The sequence below is a fragment of the Lolium rigidum genome, chromosome 6 (genome assembly GCF_022539505.1).
Source record: "Lolium rigidum isolate FL_2022 chromosome 6, APGP_CSIRO_Lrig_0.1, whole genome shotgun sequence".
Lineage (NCBI taxonomy): Eukaryota > Viridiplantae > Streptophyta > Magnoliopsida > Poales > Poaceae > Lolium > Lolium rigidum.
This window is the reverse complement of record NC_061513.1, coordinates 183,230,855-183,253,739: the sequence shown is the minus strand read 5'-3', so window position 1 is coordinate 183,253,739 and position 22,885 is coordinate 183,230,855. Positions and strand designations below refer to the sequence as shown.

General features: G+C 43.7%; 2 protein-coding genes across 3 annotated transcripts; one reads left to right on the top strand and one right to left on the bottom strand.

Moving 5' to 3' along the window:
* Positions 1-1,597: 1,597 nt before the first annotated feature.
* LOC124663619 lies at positions 1,598-19,226 on the top strand. The gene is made up of 16 exons (XM_047201298.1): positions 1,598-1,940; positions 2,031-4,622; positions 5,536-5,986; positions 6,150-6,378; positions 8,286-8,450; positions 8,761-9,033; positions 9,155-9,400; positions 9,507-9,878; positions 9,970-11,262; positions 11,338-11,394; positions 12,506-12,943; positions 14,918-15,141; positions 15,226-15,359; positions 17,939-18,139; positions 18,217-18,395; positions 18,506-19,226. The coding sequence occupies exons 1-16, from the start codon at positions 1,598-1,600 to the stop codon at positions 18,617-18,619; spliced, it is 7,311 nt and encodes a 2,436-aa protein (XP_047057254.1). The 3' UTR covers positions 18,620-19,226.
* An 808-nt stretch (positions 19,227-20,034) lies between these two features.
* Positions 20,035-22,511, bottom strand: LOC124665678 (putative protein ABIL2). Of its 2 annotated transcripts, none has more exons than XM_047203067.1 (9): positions 22,171-22,511; positions 21,898-21,980; positions 21,612-21,762; positions 21,437-21,536; positions 21,213-21,305; positions 21,093-21,132; positions 20,881-20,990; positions 20,667-20,770; positions 20,035-20,585 (listed from the first exon to the last, which is right to left on the bottom strand). In XM_047203067.1, exons 1-9 carry the CDS (start codon positions 22,288-22,290, stop codon positions 20,403-20,405), a joined length of 984 nt encoding a protein of 327 aa, XP_047059023.1. In that variant the 5' UTR covers positions 22,291-22,511; the 3' UTR covers positions 20,035-20,402. The 2 variants fall into 2 exon arrangements, with proteins under 2 accessions (XP_047059023.1, XP_047059025.1); XM_047203069.1 differs by having other exon boundaries at positions 21,213-21,302.
* Positions 22,512-22,885: the final 374 nt, after the last annotated feature.

The following is a 22,885-nucleotide window of genomic DNA, read 5'->3' as shown; positions in this document are numbered from 1 at the left end:
CGGGCTGGTCGGTCTAGACCGGGCCAGGGACCGGGCGGCAACCGGAAGTGTCGCAGAAGTCCTTCCGGTTGGCCCCAGTACGATGCCCGGTTGGCACCGGGGTGAATCCGGCGTGCCGCCCGGTTGAACCGGGCCAGGGACCGGGCGCGCCGGTCTGGCGACCGGTCTGACCGGGCGCTGGGCCGGCCTGGACGTCGACTTCTCCTCTCGCGCATGCCTCCCGCTCCTCCCTCGCGCGTCCATGAGCTTCATGTCCAGCTCCATGTCCAGCTTCACGTCCATCTTGACGTCTGTCTTCACGTCCAGCTGCTCCTCTACTCCTCGTGCGATGCTCGTCTCCTCTTGATACCTGATGATACATAAGTAACAAGACTTAGGTAGTATAAAGTTCTCACCAATCAAAGTATCGTTTAGGAACAAGTTCACCTGTTGTTTAAGTAGCTTCGCACGAGCTCGTGTCATTGGTCCAATCCTAACTTCATTGGACTTGAGCTTTACAGCAGGATCATTTTCAACTTGCAATGACGGAGGTAGTAGTGAGGTAGGGATGTCCTAATCCGATAGACCCAAATTTTGTGCGGATTCGGTGACCACCCTCAAGGTTCCATAGTGGATCGAGGACTTCCCTTTTCGTGGGAAGGCTCAAGGAGAATACAATGAGGTATTCGTGGCGTTTGGGGAGCCTTGTCCCCCCACACCGCTCCAACGAATAGTAGCACTCGTAAGGGGGTGAACTTCGGGATATATCGTCGTCTCCGCGTCACCTCGGTTATTTCTATACCCGAGCTTTTTTACTTATGCACTTTACTTTCTGATAGCCATCATGTTTAAAGTTATATATCTTGCTATCACATAGTTGCTTCCGTTGCCTAGCATAAGTATTTGGTGCATATAGGTGAGCCGTAGTTATACAGGTTTTATGCTTGACAAATTAAGGCTAGTTTTATTCCATATTTATTAAGCCAATATCCTAAAAGTTTTAAACCGCATATTCACCCCTCTCCTCTAGATGTCATCTATGCACTTTTAAACCGTAGGCCAATTTTAGCACATGATCAAACGCCATTCTTTTCCTCTAGCTTCGTTACCGGTGCAGACTATCAAAAGCTAGGCTGAATGCACCAAACAATAATGTTAGCAACCAAACTAAATGCGTAAACATGTCTAACGTTAATTTCCACTCATGAGGCAAGTGCCAAACCAAATAAGAAAAGGGGAAAAAACCAAGCTCGCCCGGGCAACAAAATCGAGTCAAGCGCGCAAGCATAGAGACTGTTTTTTTAATGTTTTTTTGAGAAAGCATAGGGACTGTTGAAGTGCTGATTTTTTTTTTGGGTTTAGTTTAAGTGTTGATTCATTTTACTCCAAAAGGAAAAAAGAAGAAGAAAAAAAAGGTTGCATGGGCTGGCCCACTTTATTGTGCTTGGGCCGGTGCCACCTTAACTCGTGCGGGCGGAAGATGGGAGCACCGTGGACCATGCGGTCGCCGGCAAAAGAAAATGGGAATCGGCCGCGGCAACCGGTGAGGATCTGAACTGCACGCAGGCGCAGCAGCACCACCACCACCAGCGCCGACGCTCGTGCAGTAGCCGGCACGATGAGGGAGCTGCCGCAGTTGCCGCTCGCCCTCCACCCGCCGCATCTGATCCCTCCGGCGCCCACCCCCGACCACCGCGCTCTCTCCTTCCTCAACGACCTCGGCGGCCTCTCCTGGGTCGCCTACGCCGCCGGCTCCCTCCTAGCCATCTCCCACCTGCCCTCCCCACCCCGTACCAGCGGAAGCGCTACCACCGACGAAGAATCCCCATTCTTCCGCCAAGTCATCGACCTCCAAGCCCCCGTCTCCGCCGTCGCCTGGTGCGGCCATGGGGGAGGCGAGCTCGCGGCCGCGTCTGCCAACTCCGTCTCCTTCTTCCAGCCCGCGCCCTCGTCTTCTGCAGGTCCGTTCATCCGACTATTATCCAATTCTCGTCCTTAGCTAACTTAGGTGGTTGCCGCACGGCTCATTGTGTGGAGATTGTAACTGGCAGGTTCCTTCAGTTGGCTTCTGAGATGGGCCATCACCGAGACGTTCACGGTCACCGCCGTTGCCTGGACGGGCTCTGGCGACGGCATTGTGCTGGCCGGTGAGGGCGTTTCCATGTGGGCCAAGACACAGTCCTCCTGGCAGCTCGCTTGGAGGTCCATGCCACAGGTGCCACAGTCCCTCGTTTCTGCTACCTACTTCATCCATGGCCCTGTCGTAGCCGCTTCAGCTGCTGCTCCTTCCGAGGGCAATGTGCCTGTTCTGGTCTTTCTGAATGGTGCCAAACTGGGGCTCGACACAGCTGAGCTTCCGCATCCTCAGCCTGTTTCCATGATCCAGTGGAGACCTTTGGCAATATGTGCTGATGATCGGTCTGAAGTGAGGAGAGAAATCCTCATGACTTGCTGCTTGGATGGAACTGCCCGCCTATGGACTGAAGATGAGGTGACCAGGTCGAAGAAGCACCGTGCACTGCCAAGATCTTTCAGTGTCATTGCAGTAATCGAGTTGAACAATGTTCTAAATGGAGTGCTTGGTGTTGATTTAACTGTGAGATGGGTGGTAGAAACAGGAAGATCCGTATCGCAAGAGGACCAAGGTAAATTCAACTTGTTTTCAGGTGATCCCTCGGAGAGCAAGGTTGGCAAATGTGAGTGGCTGGTAAGCATTGGTCCTGGGCAATGTACCAACTTTTGGGCTGTTCATTGTCTTGATGATGTATGTCCACCAAGGTACCCACGGATTACGCTATGGAAACAGAGCAAACCACATGAGGAGTCTGCTATTAACTTGGGTTCCCCGGGATCATTTTTTGTTGAGGCTGTCATATCAAGAAGGATATGTTCTGGGCCACCTACAACATGCTCCCTGCTTCATTTGCTGCCTGATAGTTCTTTCATTTGGTCCCGCCTGTCTTTTGGCCCATCATCAGATACTGGGACCCATATTTCAAATGATTCTTCTAAAACAATCTCATGTTGTTCAACCAAAACTATTAATCAAGCTGGACATAAGGGTAGCATCATAGAGGTGTCTATTCATCCATACAGCTGCGAAATAGAGCTAGCTGTTTCTATGGATTCTAGCAGAGTACTATTTCTCTGGTCTCTTTCAACCTTATCAACTCTCTTACCGACCTTGCATGCATCCACTTATCCTTTATGGAAGCTCCTGTGCAAATTTGATCTGCGTGACATTTCTGCAGATGTGCACTACTCATGTCTGTGTTGGGCACCTTCTGTTCTCTGTGATACAAGGTTTCTTGTCTTGGGAGGTGAAAATGGAGCCGATTGTTTTGTTGTCAGAATCCCAAAGGAAGGCGATGTTTTCTCATGTCACAAGATGTTCACAGTTCCTTTCCTTCGAGGGAGTAATACAGAAGGGCCACCTGACAGCATTCATACCATACCTTTAGCTTCTAACTGCAGCAAACCTTTTTTCAACAACAGCTTCCTAGTAGTATGTGTATGGCGGAAGAGTTTTCAAGCTTTATCATGGAAAATAATCCTGCATTCAGAAAAGCGCCATGAAGAAGAGGGGTGTTTGTGTGATCTTTCTGCCAGTTCACTTTCCACTGCAGATCAAGGGAGACATGTTACTTCCGTCCGCGGTGAAAAGTTTTCAGCTGTTATTTATGAAGGTTCTTCGGTTTTCCCTACTGGCCTGGATGGAGAATATCCTACCTGCATTTCTGTTATGTCGCTCAATAATGCTGTATTACCTCTACAACAGCATGTACCTTCTGGAGCTTTCCCAGGTTATCATATTGCTACCGGGTACTCTGATGGCACTGTAAAACTTTGGAAGATGTTTGGTGTAGATGACCCAGAGCAGACTGGGAGAGAGAGCAACACCTGGGAGCTAGTTGGCATGTTCAGTGCTCATCGGGGACCAATTAGTACAATTTCACTATCCAGATGTGGCAGAGTTGCTACTGTTGGCAGAAATGTTCAGAAGAATAGTACCTCCATTCATATCTGGGAAGCAGTAAAACTCATGGGAGATGGTTGTTTTCTCCTGGAAGATGCACTAATGATTCAAAGCCCTGTTGTTGGTTTAGATTGGCTATCTTTAGGCGACGGTAGATTCTTACTTGCAGTCTGTTTTCATAACGAGTTGCATATATATTCCCAGAGGCACCCCTCATTTGAGAATGTGCTGCACGCTGTGAGTTTGGAAAATAAGCATATTTGGAGTTGTATTGCATTAGCCCATTCTCATCATGATGTTGCTGGCTTCCATTGGGGGCCAAAGTCGACAATTCTGCTTGTTCATAAGAATCATCTTTCACTCTTCAGTTCATGGTTAGTAAGAGGAGCAAATGAGCATATTACCCGGAAAGGTTTTTCTTGTGCTACAGATGTGCATGAAGAGTTGCCATGTATTGTGCATTTTAATGGAACTATCTTTGGTAAACTTGGGTTATCAGAAAATCACATCAACATGGAGACTATTGAGAACAACTGTACACTGTTACCAGATCAACACAATATTCATTCTCCTAATGTTTTGTGGAGCTTGTTGGATATATCTGGTATTCTGAGTGGACCTTTGCCATCATATCACCCAAGAGCACTTATCCAGTATCTTTATTCAGGTGTCAAACTATTCTTAATTCATCTCTATGTTCGCCTCTGGAAGCTATATTTGTTGCACAAGGCCTTGCAAATTTAACCATTACATGCTTTTTTAACTCTCCAGTGAGATTGTAACAAAAATATGTGTTGACTGCAGTTAATCTATGATTTAGGCCCGTCTAGTGTGCAGCACTGTAATACGGAATATTTTTAGTCAAGAGAATCTTCACCATTTCTTATAAATACCTGTTATGGCTCTTTATACGGTTATGCATTAGTTAGTGTACCAAAATGCTAGAGTAAAACTGCAGATTAAACCCACTGGAACGCTAGTTAGGCCTAATTGTATCACTTGCATTAATTCCATCCAGTGTAAAAAAATCAATTAAAAGCTGGGCCTCTCTGTTCTGCCAGACACCAAACTTATTGTGGCAGGTTCCTAACAGTCCTTTACTCCTTTGTACCCTTCAATCTAGGAATATACTAGAACAGCATTTTCGATACTGAAATAAAATGGTGGATTTCATATAAACAACACAATTAGAGTAAATTTCTGTTATAATACTCCCGCGGTCGTCGGTACTATTAGACTTTCGATACTTTGTATCAAGTATGTTACTGCAAATGCAAATTAGATCTAGCTAGCTTTAGTTTTTATTTATTTCAAGTTTTAAGTGGTCAAGTTGTGAAGGATAAGATTCATAACATTATGGTAAACATGCTGCATTCTACAGTTACAAACACGATGATATATGTTGCAGCCGCTAACTCATGGCATTTTCTGTCTTAATGATTTGCCATGGTAGAAGTCCAAGTTCATCACTGATTTTTCTCACATTATTTCATTAATCTTTTTCTACAAAATGCAATGCCTTTTGTAACTCTATATACATTAGGTAATGTTATCAATTATTTATTGTTGTTTGTGCACAGGTGAATGGAAACGTGCAGATGGTGTTCTGCAGCATCTTGTTCAATCCATGAAAACGAGTAAAAATTTAGACACCATGTTTAACTGCAGTTCGTGCAGTAAATCCTGCCATAATATCCCTGACATTCCTTTGCCGCAGTACTTTACTGATACACCATCAAGTGACATTTCTAGCAAAGGGTTACTGTGGGGTGACAATAGAAGTAGCACAGCCTTTAATTTGCTGTCACCATCAAATTCATTTTCTTACATGGCAAGTGATTTAGGTATCAACACTATCACTAGTGTATCTCAAAAGTCAGAGATAAACCAGCTGCTTGATAAGAGCTTTGGCATGTTGGCGATAAGTGACAGTGAGAGAATACAGATACTTACAGTTTCTGATCTGTTGGCTGAAATTACTGATCAGAACCGCGCTTCTCCCTATAAAAGCCTTGATGAAGCAGGACGAAGGTAAGGCTCTTAATGTATGGATTCTGTTGATATATATTCTGTTACTACAATCTAAACTCTGTGAGATTATAAATACTTGGAAGAAAATGCTGCCGACCCCATTTTTTTTCTGCTTTTTGTTGTTGTAAAATCTGCATTAATTGATGATTGTATTTCTCTTAAGGTTCTGGATTGCTGTGCAGTTCCAGCGCCTATATGCGCTTAGGAGATCTGGAGATTCATCAAGTGTTGAAGGGCGCCATGTTGATTCTGCTTCAATTGCATGGGCCTTCCAATCTGATTGTCAGGATGATCTACTTAATTATGTCCTTCCTGCAGAATCAACTTGGTCAGAGATGCAAAAACTTGGTATGGGATTATGGTATACCAATGTGTCCCAGCTAAGAACCAGGGTATGGAAGCACCTTTCTCAACAACCAGATGTTTCAGAACTAGTATTTATGTTTTCATAAGTTTCGCTAACAGTAAATGACATAGTTGACTAACAAAGCCATAGGAAATTTACAGTATCAATAGTATATAATATTGTGAACCACTGAAAGGACTGTTTACCAATTTGTAGTGTATCTCCTTCTCACATCCCTAAAAACCGACAATGAAACAAACAGTTTGAATTGTATACAGCAAATCTGTTTAAAATTTAAATTACTTAATGTAAATAACTTAGTTTCCTCCTTAGGAAATTCAAACAAGAACAGAGTACTATGCAGACTGTAAAGAAGCTCAACCAAGCGTGGTTATAGAACCGGGGGCATAATTGTGACATCCTGGCCCACGGCTCAATAGGGTTGGTAGGATACTCATATCAACAAGTTGCAACTTCTTTTCCAGAAGCTCATCTCCAAAGAACTCCAAGGTTAAGCGTGCTTGGCCTGCAGCGATTTGAGGATGGGTGACCGACCGAGAAGTTCTTCCCGGGTGCGCACGGGTGAGGACAAAGTGTGGAGGAAAGACATGTATTGGTCTGTGGGGCCAGTCTAGAGGTCCTAGAGAGCTGCCACGGTAACAGGCTCGACCGGGGTGTGGTCGGGGTGTTAGAGCATCCCCACTGGAGGCGCGTGGCTGTGAGGCCTGGGCGTCCTTGGGTGCGCACGAGTGAGGAAAAAGTGTGGAGGAAAGACATGTGCTGGTTCTGTGGGGCCAGTCTAGAGGTCCTAGAGAGCTGCCAGGGTAATAGGCCCGACCGGGGGGTGGTCGGGGTGTTAAAGCATCCCCACTGGAGGCGCGTGGCTGTGAGGCCTGGGCGTCCTTGGCGAGCAGGCTTTCACGGGTGCACCGCGAAGGTGGGGCACGGCGAGTTCGACGCCGAGCAGGGCCTCGTCCCCATCCCACCGGAGGCGCGTTGCTGTGAGGCCTGGGCGTCCTTGGGGTGCGCACGAGTGAGGACAAAGTGTGCAGGAAAGACATGTGTTGGTTTGTGGCGCCAGTCTAGAGGTCCTAGAGAGCTGCCAGGGTAATAGGCCCGACTGGGGGGTGGTTGGGGTGTTAGAGCATCCCCACCGGAGGCGCGTGGCTCTGAGGCCTGGGCGTCCTTGGCGAGCAGGCTCCAGCTTGCACGCACCGCGAAGGTGGGGCACGGCGAGTTCGACGCCGAGCAGGGCCTCGTCCCTCCGCATGCGGCGCGGCCGTTGGCCTTGCTGGTCGTGGGGCCGACGCGGTCACCGGCGAGCTCCTCCACGATTGAGGATGGACAGGAGCACATTGGCAACCTCCATGATGGTGTGGGAGTGCCGGCCAATTTGCTAGAAATTAGCCGGCGAGTGGCGTGGGAGTGCCAGCCAATTTTATGGGCACACCGGACAAGCTTTTTGGTTTGGGGCTGCCGGTGGGACGCGTTTTTATGCTCTTACAATAATGTAGGACTGTAGGCTGACCACGACAAGAGAGAGGTGCGACAATGCTCGGGAGGCCCTCAACCTCAATCGAGGGCATCAAGCAGAAATTGTTGAGCCCTTGAATGATGAAGACTGAACTTGTTGCGGCAATACGTTAGTGACAAAGCATGGTTATTCATCTAGAACTGATAATGGTGACAAAGTTTCAGTTGACATAGATTCTTTCTGGCCACTAGTATCCTACACTACATGATTCCATAATATTTCTGTAAATAATGTATTCAATTTTGTGGTTCACATTTGAATCTGCATGTTCTTTTTTTGCTAAGGCATCAAATTTGGAAGATTCGATGTGTGATGTTCTCTGCTGCTGATACCATTGTCATCGTTGTGGTGTTGTGCGTCCATATTCTAGGTATTATAATCACCTGTGCTGATTAAGTATGATATGTCTGAAATTGCAGATGGAGAAGTTGGCAAGGTTGCAGTATCTTAAAAGCAAGGACCCCAAGGATTGTGCTCTGCTTTATATAGCATTAAACAGAATGAAAGTGTTAGTTGGCCTATTCAAGGTCAGCAGAAATGAAAAAGATAAACGTCTGTATGAATTTCTCTGCAGAAACTTTGAGGTACGTCCATTGTATCGCGATTCAATATTTTGACACCTTCAACTACGTAGTTATGCTTAAGAATATCATTTACACAATCTATTAATACTATAGTCGCAAATGTGAACCTGCTCATGCTGAAATCCGTCAGAGAGTAATATTTGCTGGTTCTGATTTCTCAAAGTTTGCTATATACATCTGTATCACGGTACTGGCAGTGCCATCTTTTTTAGTGCAAATGCACATGAAGCATGACTGGAAAGAATTTCATACACCAATGCTTGTGTTAAGTATATCATTACACCATACTTATTCAGATAAACTTATCTAGGAAGAAAAAAACAAAGCCGCTGCTCTTAAGAATGCTTATGTACTACTGGGAAGGCATCAATGGGAGCTTGCTATAGCATTTTTCCTGCTTGGAGGTGATGCTTCCTCAGCTCTCAATGTTTGTGCCAAGAATCTTCAAGATGAACAGCTTGCTCTTGTAATTTGTCGGCTTGTTGAGGGATCTGGAGGGCCCTTGGAGCGTAACCTCATTTCGAATGTGCTGCTCCCTGATGCAGCTGAGAAAGGAGACCACTGGCTCTCAAGCCTGCTTGAAGTATGTTATATGTCTGCCCTTTTCTTTGTTTTTCCATTTTTAAAATCAAAATAGTTTGTAATAAGTCCTAAATGGATCTTAAGCTTCTTAACTAGATTTCATCTAAACTATCACTCTTCAGTGGATGCTAGGGAACTATTCTCAGTCTGTCAGTAAATTGTTTGGCTGCCATCCCAAGCTACTGTTGGATGAATCCAACACTCGTGGTGGTCAAAATGTGTTTGCAGACCCAGAATTGGGTCAGTATTGTGCAATCCTTGCAACGAAACATAGTTTCAGAAACAGTGTTGGTGAAGCTCTATCTGCAAAGTTATCCAAGCTTTCATTTGCACTGGCTGCATGTGCCTTAAACCGATGTGGACTACCTGTAAGTACGATCTCTTAGCAGCTAAACTCTTCTCGCTTGTTGATATCTGGATATTATTTCTTCTGTTTGGCATTATTCTTAATCTTGTTTTTTTCTCGCTCATTAGCTTGAAGCACTTGAATGCCTATCTTGTAAATCAAGCATAGATTACAAGGACAGCACCAGCTCACCGCATGGTGCACATGACAAGATTCTTGATGGAATACTGAACCCTTTTGATGCTTCTTCCAATTGGCTTTCATCAATGGTTGTTAGTGATTTTGAATCAAATCTAAGAGTAAGCATGGCTTCAAAATATTTGTCGCGCATGCTAAGAAACCACTCTCTCTGTTCCGAATGTAGTCTACCACTAAATAAAGACATGGCCCTTAAAGAGCAAAGCAGTCATAGCATCGAAGAACTTACACGTGATGTTACTGCTGCAATTTCAATATTTGATAAAAGGTTCTCACTCCAATTTTCTGATATAGCCGAGAAGGTAACAACAGGAGATAGCAGCTTTCATCTTGTTATTTTTGCTCTATTTTTCGTACAGACCATCCTAAATTCCACTATCTGTTACATTGCAGATCCTTACCTTCTGTTGCAATGACGGTATACTGTTTCTTGCATACATTTTGTTATTGGGTCGTAGAACACCAGATGGTGGAACTAATAGTCATGGTGTTGAAGGTTGCTCTGTCCGTCCAACTGACTATCTTTTGTTGGTGTCATGCAAGGAGAGTTGTAAATTTCTTACTCGATATCTTGTCTCCTGCTGCTTCATCTCCTCCACTCTTAATACAGACTTCACCAAATTTACTGCATGCACACCTAAGGAGAACATTAAATACACTATAGCAAGTTTATCACATTTCCTGAGTACTAGCAGGTTACTCCTGAAACAGGGCCACGGTAGAACTTCTGGATTGGACACTACATCAGCTCTATCCACTGTTATGGATCTCCTTGAGTACAATATGGAGTTTTCTGTTTCTTGGCTGTGCCGTGACATAAAAGCGTTACTTATCATGATCAATCCAGTGTTAGGCGCTTCTATCAATGAAGAGTCCTTGCAAGTACTATTAGATCAGTTGATGCAAGCTGCACAACGTAGAAGTCATGGTATATCAATTAACACAGATGCGGTAATGCCTAATGGTCCATTTGACATGAAACAACCGGAAACAAGTGAGGACTCAAGTCTTTCAATTGATGAGAAATGGCATTTGATAGGCATGTCTTTGTGGATTGGACTGTCATCCTTCATGAAACATCATTTAACTGAGTTCATTGGAAAAGAAAGACCTGAACTTGAAGCTAGTACAAGTGATGTGGAATTGAAGGGTCTCATCTCTTCAGTTGGCGCAAAGCTTGTTATTGATTCCCTGCATTTTGTGTCATCTTCGTTGGTAAAACTTCATGCATCATTTTTCAGACAGAAGTTATCAAAGAATGTACATCTAAGTGTGCCTTTCTGGTTAGAATATATGTCGTCTCAGCAAAGGTCCGAAAAGACTAGGCACGATCAGTTCGCACATATCGTACAGTGTGTAAACACTGAGAACATGGAGGTGCTATTTAATATTTTATGGGAAATATCTGCTAACCCTGTTGACATTTGCACTGCCTTTGTGAATGAAGAAGTCAATTGCTTTCCGCTAAACAGCACAAAGCTCAGTAGATCTTGGAAGGATATGGTCAGAAATGGAGGAGAAAATAAATGCAGCATTAGCTCTGAGAACAATGAGGAAGGGCGTGGATTTATTGACAAGGCTTCTTCTGATGTGAATACTCTTGAACCAAAAAGAAAATACTTGATCGCACAAAATGATTTTCAGAGCCCAAGGGAACTTTTAAGGAGAAATGGGGAACTCCTTGAGGTATTACTATTGACTTTGGGATTCATCCTCTCATTTCTTTCTTCCACTGTACTTTAATCTGCTGTAATGGTGCAGGCAATATGTCTCAACTCAATCAATGAACAGCATGCTGCTATTGCTACCAACCGAAAGGTATATTTTAAATCATTCACCTTTTCATAATTATTTGTGCATTTTCTTAATTTTAAGTTTTTGCCTATATTGATTTCTTCTCTTATTTAGATTGTGAAATGTGCTAATATTAATATATACTGTAATTGAAAGGGCCCATACTGCTTTGGCTTTTGTGGTTCAAACACGGAGGCAAATAGTTGTTGTTTTCTTTTACTTGTATTGTTATGGATAAGGACTAAAGATTTATACAGATGATGCAGAAAACTAGTTCTTTATGATGTTTTTACATGTGATCTCTTTTGTCTGGACTCGAAGATAATATATGTATCAATACAAAAAATCAGTTGAGTTTGAAACAATTCATCTTAGCAATCCAATTTAATCTAACGGCCCACAAATTAAGCTCGGTATATGAAATTGTGTTCTGATTAGACATTTAATCTCTTAAGAACACAATACTAATTACCCTTTACAACCTCTCTTTTTCAAATTATGATGACCTCCGCAACTTATTTATCATTTCTTAGTCATGACTCATGACGCTATGATTACTAACCTTATGTGGCTCTCCATACGATGTATTGTTATCAGATACTATTGCGGTTGTATCATTTTTCTTATTTATTTTAAGTTTGCCAAGTTCACTATTTTTTTAATAGAATCCAGCTGGAAGATCCAAATTTGGTTACATTATATTTTGAGGGACCTATGTTTTATATTGAACAAAATGGTTTGCTAGCATTAATATGAAATTCCTGTTTTCAAAAACATTGGACACAGAATAATGGTTTGGCTGGCCAGAAAAAAATAGCTCTTATGGAGTTATGACTAGGAATTTTGAATTGGATACTAGATTATCAAGGTAGCATACTTAATTCCTGAAATGAGGAACTCTGTACATAAGTTGAATGAAATGTAGATTGTGTTTTCTCACATATACAACTTTGTTGCATGAAATGTACATCTTCAAACTCATTTTAAGAACTGTGCTGCAAGTGTCTTAACTGGTCCCAAGATGTTTGACATTATTGTTGTACTGTTGTATGTGGGCTGTTTGTCTACTTAAGTCATGTGTAGTTGCGCCATAGCATCATGTTTTTTTTACTAACTAAGGTCATCCAATTTTTAGGGTCTTGTATTTTTCAACTGGTACGACAAGCAACATGACAAAAAACCAGCGGAGTATATTTGGTCAGGTTCTGATTGGCCATCAGATGGCTGGGCTTGTTCTGAATCCACACGTACACCTACACCTGCTGCAACTCCTATTTCACCTAGTGTTGGTCTTGGGAGAAGAGGACAGCATCTTGGTTCAGATGGAGTGACTATAGGTGTAGGTTCTTTGGCAAAACCTGGACGAGACTTAACTGGTGGTGGAGCATTTGGAATTCCTGGTTATGCTGGTATTGGGGCCTCTGGGTTTGGGTGGGGTGAACCCGACGAATTTGAGGATTTTGTTGATCCTCCAGCAACACTTGAGAACATTCATTCAAGAGCACTATCACGGCATCCTTCTCTGCCATTTTTGCTAGTTGGGTCAAGCAATACACATGTGTACTTATGGGAGGTAAATATTCTGTAACAGAATATTATGTGGAATTGTCAATTACATCATATTTTATTGTTTTTTTTCTTGTCAGGACATCCTTTTTTATTTATATAACTTAAATGTCATGTGATAAGGATCATGAGAGTAAACAGCAGACAAAACTCAAAACGGCCATTCAAATGTCTTGAACCCATATTATCTTGGAGACACAACATGTAACTGATGGCATGATAAGGGTTTTGTAGAGACTGATTGGCTTTTGATATTATTACTGGATATGTTGTTTGTATTCACAAATCAATGAATTTATATGCTTGGAAATAAAAAAATTGCGAGAACCTGGAAATGAATTAACATGAAGATTAATATAATGTGAGAAATAACTTCCAATTTATGAGTAACTTTTTTTTTCTGTAGTTCGAGGCTAGGAATGATAATGTCCCATGTCATTGATTAGAGGAAATCATTTATTTGTCAAATGAAAGATAAAATTATTTTGTAAGATATAATTGGAGTTTCAATGTGGAGAATTTTCTATGTATGCTCTGTAGAATGTAAAACATATATTTAGTACACTGTAAATATCCTACCTTTGGATATGTGCCCACTGCACAACTTTTCTGCTATTTCGCTCTATACAAATTTAAGTTTTTCAAATCTACACCTGCTTTTATTATACTGGAAATAAAGACAAGTCATTTGAGGAAAAAGCTTTCCTATCTTTCTTTTGTTTGTCAACTCATTTATGATATTTTAGTCCATACCTTCTACAAAATTATGTATTTCGGTTAGTGTGCATGCGACATACACTTCCTATATGGTAGTGAATGTTGGCCCCTTGAACTTGATGTTGGAGTGCCCATTTGCCTGGCAAGTTTGGCACGAGGTTCTTGCTTGGCTAAGATTTAAGAATGACTGCAAGGGCACCGGACCATGAGCCTTCCATCATGGACTGGTGGCGTTGGGCGAAGCAGGACACGACCACGCCGATTCACCAAGGCCTTGCCTCAGCCACCTTGCTAACCCCTTGGATGACCACAGGAGGGCTCTTGCATCTTTGAGGGCGCCCAGCCACCAATCCCATTCCTGCTGTCAAAAATCAAAGAGGAGGTCAACTCATGGGCACGAGCCGGAGCCCAAGGGCTACGATGTGCACTGATGTACGGATTAAAAATATGTTATCTGCCTCCTAGGAGGATGTAAACCAAACTCTGTCTTTTCAATGAAATGAAACGCCAAGGTCCTTTGCATTTTCTCGGAAAAAAAAAACTTGATGTCAGGTTCATTTTAAGCCTTGCACTGTGCTCCCACTAGTTCACGGAACTCGTCACATGGATATTAAATGTCTTCAAAATGTAACTGTGACGACTACTTTGTATTAGCAATACATCTAAAAGATCTAATGGTACAGGCTAGGGTTCTACCAGGTCTAGGGCGGAGGTTGTATGGGTGGAAGGGAGGGTGGCGAGGCTGGAGGCGCGAACGTCGGCGACTTGGTGCCGTGGCCGCGCGTGAGGAGGAAGGCGGCGGAGCGCTGGAGGCGGCGGCTAGGGTTTAGGAATCCCGTCTCATGAGGGAGACGACAATAAATATGTTTATTGTGCTTATCATAAAACGAAGGGGTACATGTGTTTATATAATAGACTAGCTACTCGAAACCCTACATAACTTGGGCTAAGCCCTTAATTCGGTCCACTAATGGGTCTCTTCCGTGTATACTGGAGCCCGACCATAACATCTAACAAAATTATGATATCATGAGAGCACTTGACGGGGATTTCCAAGCATATTATCTACCATCCTACCAAATTGTGAGCCCAAACTCTATCAGTTTACAAGAAATAAAACAGTAGAGTTTGCTGAATAGCTAGATGTTTCACTATTTGTTAGGCCAGTGGAAAGGTTTATCATGTCACTACCTGCAAGGTTTGAACTAGATATGCTCGTGTGTTTAATTATCCACTGATAACTTTTGTATTTTCTTTTTTACAGTTTGGTAAAGATAGTGCAACAGCTACTTATGGTGTTCTCCCTGCTACTAGTGTTCCACCACCTTATGCACTTGCTTCCATATCAGCTGTTCAATTTGATTATTATGGGCAGCGGTTCGCCACTGCTGCATTAGATGGTACAATTTGTACGTGGCAAGTTGAGGTGGGTGGAAGAAGCAATGTACATCCCACAGAGTCATCTCTGTGCTTTAACGGCCATGCCTCGTATGTTGACTGAACTTTTAATGTAATCATTACTACTGCTTGATACGGTTGTGCTTTGTCTTATGGTTTCTTTATTGATCACAGGGATGTTGCTTATGTGGATGCAAGTGGATCTATTCTTGCTGCAGCTGGATGCAATTCAAATGCTGCAAATGTTGTTGTCTGTGACATGCTAGCTCCACCAGCCACATGTCAAAATTCTATCGTGTGTCATGAAGGTATTTAACTGAGCAATCTATTCTGGCTTTGAACTTGAAATACCTATATACTACCTCCATCCCAAAGCGTAAGGTTTTTTTTTTGAAAAGTCAAACCAAATAAAGTTTGACCAAACATTTAGAAGAATATATCAACAAATATAATATTTTATAGATACCACACGAAAATATATTTCATTATCTATCTAATGATATTGATTTTATATTTTGCATGTTAATGATTTTTGGTAAAAAACTTAGTCAAACTTGACATAATTTGACGTTCTAAAAATAATATAAGCCTTAAGCTTTGGGATGGAGGTAGTATATAACAGTCCAAAGTGTTGCAGTTGGAAATGCTAATAGTCTAGTGCAGAAAGCAGAGATGTAACAAATACTAAGAAATGTCCAATGACAAAATAGTGGACTGCTGAATTGGGTAGTGATAACATTTTATTTTGAACACACCCAAACCCATGCCATTTTGTATTAGAAAAAGACGCTGAGAAGGCATAAAATTGTACAAAGGTACCAAGGGTGACAACAAACAAAGCACCAACAAAAGAGAAAAGGACAAGACAAAACAACACGGCTTTTCTAAGCCAAAGAGTGTGGAGATAGGATTTGAGGAGGTCCATTGCTTCAGTCAGCTTCCAGAGATCAGCCTCACTTAGAATCTTGTTGACCAGTAATTGGTAGTCTCATCCCGCACCTTCAAAAGACGCAGTTTGTGCAGAAGCCAGATTTGCCGGCCTTTTTGTTTGGGCTGGTTGTGGCTGGCTGCGGCTGGCTGTGTGGCTGTGCAGAAAAAGCTGCTGTGCAGAGAAAGCTGATGTTCTGAGTTTTACTCTTTGGCAAATTAGCTGGCTGTCTGGCTGCAAATTGACGAATTGTCTAAAATACCCTCGATTTGTGTAAATAAAATTTAGATCACTATATAATACGACAAATACACATGAACACACATACTAAATATTTATCAAATATACTTTGTACAAAATTACACGAGAGCAATTGATTTCTAATCTTTTTTGATAAAGAATTGATTTATAATCACGTGAATACACTAAATATAACTGCTACAAGAGCCATTTGCAATAACGTACTAGTACTTGTGGGCAGGCGTACCAAATACTAGTGCTAGTACTAGTACTAGTCGGCGACAACATTTTGCCTGGAGCGGGCGGGCGCTGGGCATGAGACTGGGCCGGCACTAGAGTATCAGCCATTGAAGAGTTATTGCATGCAGTGGCAGATTCCCGTAAATACGACCAACGGCAATGGCAAATGAATATACCGGTTCGTTATCAAGTCACGAAGCTGCGGGAAGCACCTCCGAAGGTGCTTTTCCTGGCCTGTGTATTTCGGTGGGGTGCTTTGGAAAAACCCCCAGTTAAGCCATACTCTTTGTTTCATTTGGGTGGCTTATTCTAGTGGAAAGCCAGGAAAAGCCCAAACAAAAGGGCCCTCTGTATGAGCAGCAACTATACCCCTTTGCTTTTGTTTCCTGTATACTATGTGGCATGCACAAGCTAAGCATTGAGCTCATTGTCTGCCACGGGGATGTTAGCCTGCAGCCCTGCAATCCATACTCCTTGAGCACTCTTGACCAAACTAAGCTGGAAAAAGCACATCTTATGAACAACTGGGAGATGGTTTTGTCATCCTCTGGGTGTGTGCGACCGCTGGGTGCACACAGGAGACAGGATGGTGTGAAGTCTGAGAGGCGGCACTTGTCTGCTATGAATCCACCACGAGCTGGCGCGGGGGCAGGGCAAGGAGCCGTGCGTGCAGCCCCTGGAGGAGACAAAGCTGGACCTCCTTACCTTTGCTCCAAGACGATCTGATGGGATCCATGAAGAGCCAAGCCCACAAGCTTGACTCTGAAGAGAGCTGGCTCTCCATGTATTCAGAGTCAATACCGGCCGGAGGTTAATCGGAGCTTGGTCTGCACTCTTGGATGTGGAGCACAACAAAGGGGTACGACCAGTGTGGGGAGGTGATGAGAGTGTCGCAAGCTCAACAGGAGAGTTCTGCTGAGCGGCAGCGAGGGGTTGGTGGTTTGCTAATGTTGAAGAGAATTTGCATAGTGAAGACGTTACGAGCACCATGTTGGCACACCTGCAGTTTGAACAGACCACCCAGATTATGATGGAACATGATAAATTATTAGCAACCTATGAGCATTTTCTTGCCCTGCTCTTCAACAGTTGAACCCAAGGTGCTGTTCCACAGATTTTTGACCAAACAGTGACGCAGTCTGAACAGTTGTTGCAGCATGGGACCATGGCAGCAGTGCAGATCAAAGCCAGCATATTAAAAATTTAGTTTGGTAGTCTATTAAAACAAACAATATCTTCTGCACCACCTAATCAAGATGACAGTGTGGTTCATGTTCCAGATTACATCTAAAGAATAAGAAAGCTAAATATGTTGATCTATAAGTTTATAGTTGATAAGGCATGTATGTGTGGGATTGCATGTCTTTTCGCATAATCATAGCAACACAGAGGTTCACTGCTAATTGCTAACATTCTTCTGATAGGACTTTTGTATTGGATATAGTATGTACAGTATGGCTAACACACTTCATCTTGTAGGAGGAGCACGTTCTCTTTCTGTGTTTGATAATGATATAGGCTCTGGAACCATCTCACCGCTGATTGTAACTGGTGGGAAAAGTGGAGGTGTGGCATTGCATGATCTCCGGTTCATTTCTACCGGAAAGAGTAAGCATCACAAAACTACCGCTGGTGGTAGTTCTATTGGGATGATTTGGCATATACCAAAGGCTCATTTAGGTAAGTTCTCATATTGCTATGTCACTCGTCAGTTCTAAAGTTGGCTTTCTGTTTGACCGCTTGTCTTCCATCTGCAGGAAGTGTCACCAGTTTATCAACCATTCCAAATACAACCCTGTTCTTGACTGGGAGCAAAGATGGGGATGTGAAGCTTTGGGATGCAAACAATTCCCAGCTGGTCTTTCACTGGCAAAAGTTGCATGAGCGGCACACATTTTTTCAACCAACCTCCAGGGGCTTTGGTGGTGTTGTTAGGGTATGCAAATTTGAATAAATTGTAGATAATCTTTGACAACCTTGCCGTTGACTTTTGATTGTGTTATGCCATATTTTTTCTTTCATTAATACATCTAACGCTGATTGCAGGCTGGTGTAACAGATATTCAAGTCTTACGTAATGGCTTTGTTTCGTGTGGTGGTGATGGATCTGTGAAGCTTGTACAGTTAAAGAATGATTTTGCTGCAGTAAATCTGCTCTAGAGCAAGCAAGACAGGAGATACGTTCTACATATGGTTTTATTGTGGTGAAAGTGTTTGTTGATTTAATATCATCCTGAATGGTTTTTCCATGAGTTGTTCCACTCTTGTGAGGGATGGCACAGCAATGGTGGGGCACATTTTAGGGAGCTGGGCAAAACTAAACAATTCAATGTGACCTATATCTATCTCAAGTTTATATAGAAAGGAGTTCTGTCTGGATGGAGGACACGGGGGGGGGGGGGGAGTTCTCAAGCCTTGTGTATATATTGGGTTACTTGTGTTTCTTGTTAGGCAACATAATCTTTGCAATCTGCACCAGAAATTGCAAATAGAACTTTTTGTAAATGAGGGCAAGCTGTCTTGATTTGTTGACCAGGATGAGTATTCTAGAAGTAAAGCACATGTAGGAGGATGTAAAGTAGAAGTAGGGTGGCATCAAAGTACATAATATTTTGGTTGTTTGTTCGCACAATACAGAACTGCTGAATACTCTGGCTGATTCATGATATTACAGCCATGTGGTAACTGGAAATGTGGTCTGGTTTGTACATTTATATGGCTACGATATTTCAATATTTGTTTATGTTTTAATTATCATACGATCTAACATGTGGCAGGTACCTGATCCAGTTTTAATTTTTTAATTGTATCTGTTGTTATTTTCCATCATTCATGTGTGCTTCTGTTTTGTATAATTATATACTTATCATCATGGTTTTACAATCTGTTGGTAATTATGATGCTGTTTTGCTAGATGATATTGTTTTATGCTTTATTCAGGTAATTTAAGTTCTCAAGCCTTGTGTATATAGTGGGTTACTTGTCATGTTTCTTGTTAGGGCATCTCCAGCGGCGCGACGCAAACGGTCGCAGCGACCGTTTTCATGCGCTGTGACCGGAAATGCGTCTGGCACCACCTCCACCTCCAACCTCCACCTCCAGCGGAGCGACGCAAAGTGACCGGGCCGTCCGCGGAGACGCAAACCTGGCCCAAATATGCGTCTCTGGCGGATGCTCGGCGGACGCGGAAAGTGTCTGCTCGCGTCTGGCGGATGTTTCGTCGGGCTCGCCTGGCGACCCCGTCGATGCGTTTTCAACGCGCCGCCGGCGCGCCGCTTGGCGTCGCGCCACGTATGACGATGCTCGCTGCCGGCGGCCGCTCACCTCCGCAACCATGTTATGGCGACGCCATGCGTCCGCGCCACCGCGTCCCGCCGCCTATATGTGTCGCCGTCGGGCAGCCCCGACGCAAACGACGCGCGACAAAACGGTCATTTTAGCGTCCGCAGCGCGACGCAAACGGACGCCCGCGGATATTAAAATGCGTCGCGCCGCTGGAGATGCCGCTGGAGATGCACTTAGCCAACATTAAGCGCATGAAGTAGAAGTAGGGTGACAAATCAAAACATAGTTGATGACTCAAGTTCTATGGTTCTCAGACCACATTCATGGGAAGAGACATCATGGTTCCTGATTGCTGCTCAGGGCGACAAACTCCATGTTTCAACGCTGAATACTGAGAGTATCAGGTGAGCGAACAGAACTGTTAACTCATGACACATGTCTTAAAACAGGTAAAGGATCAGGGTCATCTTTCCAGAATCTGTGTCTTCTGCTCACATTATCAACATGAATAACCTGTTCTTTTTTGGAGAGAGGAATAACTTGTATTATGTTGCTATACACTGACGATCTTTATGTCAAAGGCTTATCACACTTTGCAATGGAAGGCTGAAGCAGGAGAGCTATTCGGACACTGTGTAGTGCCATCTGGTGTCAAGACTCAGTAGTCTTCGAAGTAACAGGGCAGTGGTTCTTCTTTTCTAGACTTGCGCCTGCTAAGCAGCGATTTGAGAAACTTCTTGCTCTTCTTCGGAGTCTGCTCGCCTTCCTTGGAATCTTCATTGTACCTGTCAGCGTATGACCGCAGCGGTGCCAATCTTTTGGGATCTGAAGTGGTGTGCATCTTCAGAAACAACAAATATTGTCAGTGTTACAAGGCATATAACTCTTCGAGGTCTTATGTTCACAAGCTGGCCTGATTTACCTGGACCCTGACACTTGATGTCTTGAGCAAGGATGGCTTCTTTGAGAGCGATCCAGACCTTGTGAGTGGAGTTGTCGAAGAAATTGGCGAATCCGACTTTTTATCTGCTTGGGAGAAACAAAATTGGTTATGGAACATTAATATTCAATTTTGTAATCATTTCAGGGAAGTAGAAGTATTGTGCTCTCATGTACCAACATTAGCTTGGCTTTACCTTTTTTGTTAGGTATTGCAGTCTCAGAAGGTGCCATGAAGCGTGGATGCTGCACCGGAGAGGATGAATGTGCACGCTGAGAAGGTGTACGGGCCATTGACCGAAGCTTGCTGCAAATGACAAATTTCAGTTTGGGAACTTAGCTGCGAACGGAGAAACAAGAAGGAGAGAGACGACCCAGGCTGAGTTGTGCTTTGCAAATTGAAACTGACCGGAATGAAGGTTGCTTGTCTTTGGTTTTTGGTTGGGCTGCTGCAACAAAAAATAATAATATTTCAGCTCCAAAATAAGTTAAAAATATTCAGTATTTTCCATGGATTGAAGATTCTTACAGCTGAAAGCTTGTTGCATCTGGGCAGTCCTGTTCTTGGCCTTATTCATCTCGCTGAAGTTGGGGACGGCATTGGGAATTGATTCACCTCCTGCTAAAATCAATATAGTAAGATATCAAGATATCTCACCCAAGTCAACTCCTATCACTTCTTGCGTCCGTGAACGTGCCGACAAGCTCGGGAGCAGTCATAGGTCAGGTGCAAGGTATCTTGCGGTTATTTACCTGGTAAGATGTACCGCTTGTGATACTTTGGAGCAGTGATGACCAAGGATTGCTGCGAAAGGCCTTCCCGATTCATGCACGCTTGGCCCATTTGAGTTCTCTGAAATGGAACACTTTGTTAATGCAAAGGCATAAGACACTGAGATTACTACTGTGAGGAGTCGTTAACTAAAACCTGTTGGATGCAGGAGACCCGCAAATTGGCCTCGGCGACCTCATCGAACTTTTGCTCGACAAGACTGGAGACCTTGAAGGATATGGATCCCAGGTGATCGACAGTGTTGACGAGGGCCTTCACAGCATACTCCTTAAGGTTACTCACCACCCTACATATATACGTGCGTGGACATAAAAGATGAGCAAACCAGGCTCTTTAAGTTGCAAATGCGTGGAAGCTTGCAAATTAGCGACATGATCTTCCTGTGCAGCAAACAAGAAGAATCAATGGGTATATGACATACGCCTGCTTTCCGTCCTCTTGTATGTAGGATAGTTCGAAATACTCTGCCGCCGAGTAGAGTTGCGACCGCAGAGTCTTGAGATCCTGCATAGAGCGATTGTTTTGAATCTTCAGTTGCATCAGGTGGCAAGCAATATTTGTTCCAGATGCTGATTTCGGCACCAGTTTTGTCAGTTGGGCGTCAAGGTAGTTGCAAAGAAGATGCATAGTTGTAGACAGAAAAAAAAAGGAGGGGAAGAGAAACGCAAGAACAGAATGAACAGGATAAACCGACCTTGATGGTTTCAGAGAAGACGAGGGACTCCTCCATCTGCGCCTCCTCCCCGGTGCTGCGCATCCCCGTTGTGCCGGGGCCGGCGCCTCTTCCCTGGAAAGACCCCACTGCTTCCACCATTGTAGGCTTGAAGCTAGCCCCTCTCGTTGCTTTGCCTCTCGAGCTCAAGTCCTCTTTGATCAGGAAGCTAAATCCAAGTTTAGGAGGTTATGGCGATGGTGATGCAGAAGAGGAGAGGCACTGATGAATTCTACGAGCTGGGAGGAAGAAGACCGCAGGGGTTAAGCAGAAGGAGGGGGAGGCATGTCATTAGCACGACAAGTATTTAACTAGTACCAGAAGAGTCGTTATGGCGATGGCACGGCAACGGCAGAAACAGCTATAATAATGCCATGGAAGGCAAGGCAACACGAGACCACTTTTTTTTATCGAGGTAAGGCTCTAGTCACTCTACTACTGGATGTTGACACTGGTGAATGCATATGTAGCACATTGGCATCAGATGGTGCAGTGTAATTAACTAGTTCTACTGTCAGCAAGTCTACACTACATGTACCCTAGTGACCCCGCAACTATTCTGGTAATGAATTCCCTAGTACTCTCATCAGCTCACCAGGCCCTGATCCAGTCCTCTACAGCAAGGAGCAGTCAAGAAAAGCCTAGTGACAAGAAGTCAGGTACAGGGTGAAGTGAAGTTGGTAGGGCTAGGCGCTGG

Bases quoted from the DNA above. Each gene is read 5' to 3' on its own strand.
- LOC124663619 (XM_047201298.1), top strand. From the start codon at position 1,598: ATGAGGGAGCTGCCGCAGTTGCCGCTCGCCCTCCACCCGCCGCATCTG. The intron at 9,401-9,506 runs GTAAGTACGATC...CTCGCTCATTAG, and splicing joins TAAACCGATGTGGACTACCT to CTTGAAGCACTTGAATGCCT. The intron at 18,140-18,216 runs GTAAGTTCTCAT...TTCCATCTGCAG, and splicing joins TATACCAAAGGCTCATTTAG to GAAGTGTCACCAGTTTATCA.
- LOC124665678 (XM_047203067.1), bottom strand. From the start codon at position 22,290: ATGGTGGAAGCAGTGGGGTCTTTCCAGGGAAGAGGCGCCGGCCCCGGC. The intron at 21,981-22,170 runs GTCGGTTTATCC...CGCTCTATGCAG, and splicing joins TCTTCTCTGAAACCATCAAG to GATCTCAAGACTCTGCGGTC. The intron at 21,306-21,436 runs GTAAATAACCGC...TATTGATTTTAG, and splicing joins CAAGCGGTACATCTTACCAG to CAGGAGGTGAATCAATTCCC.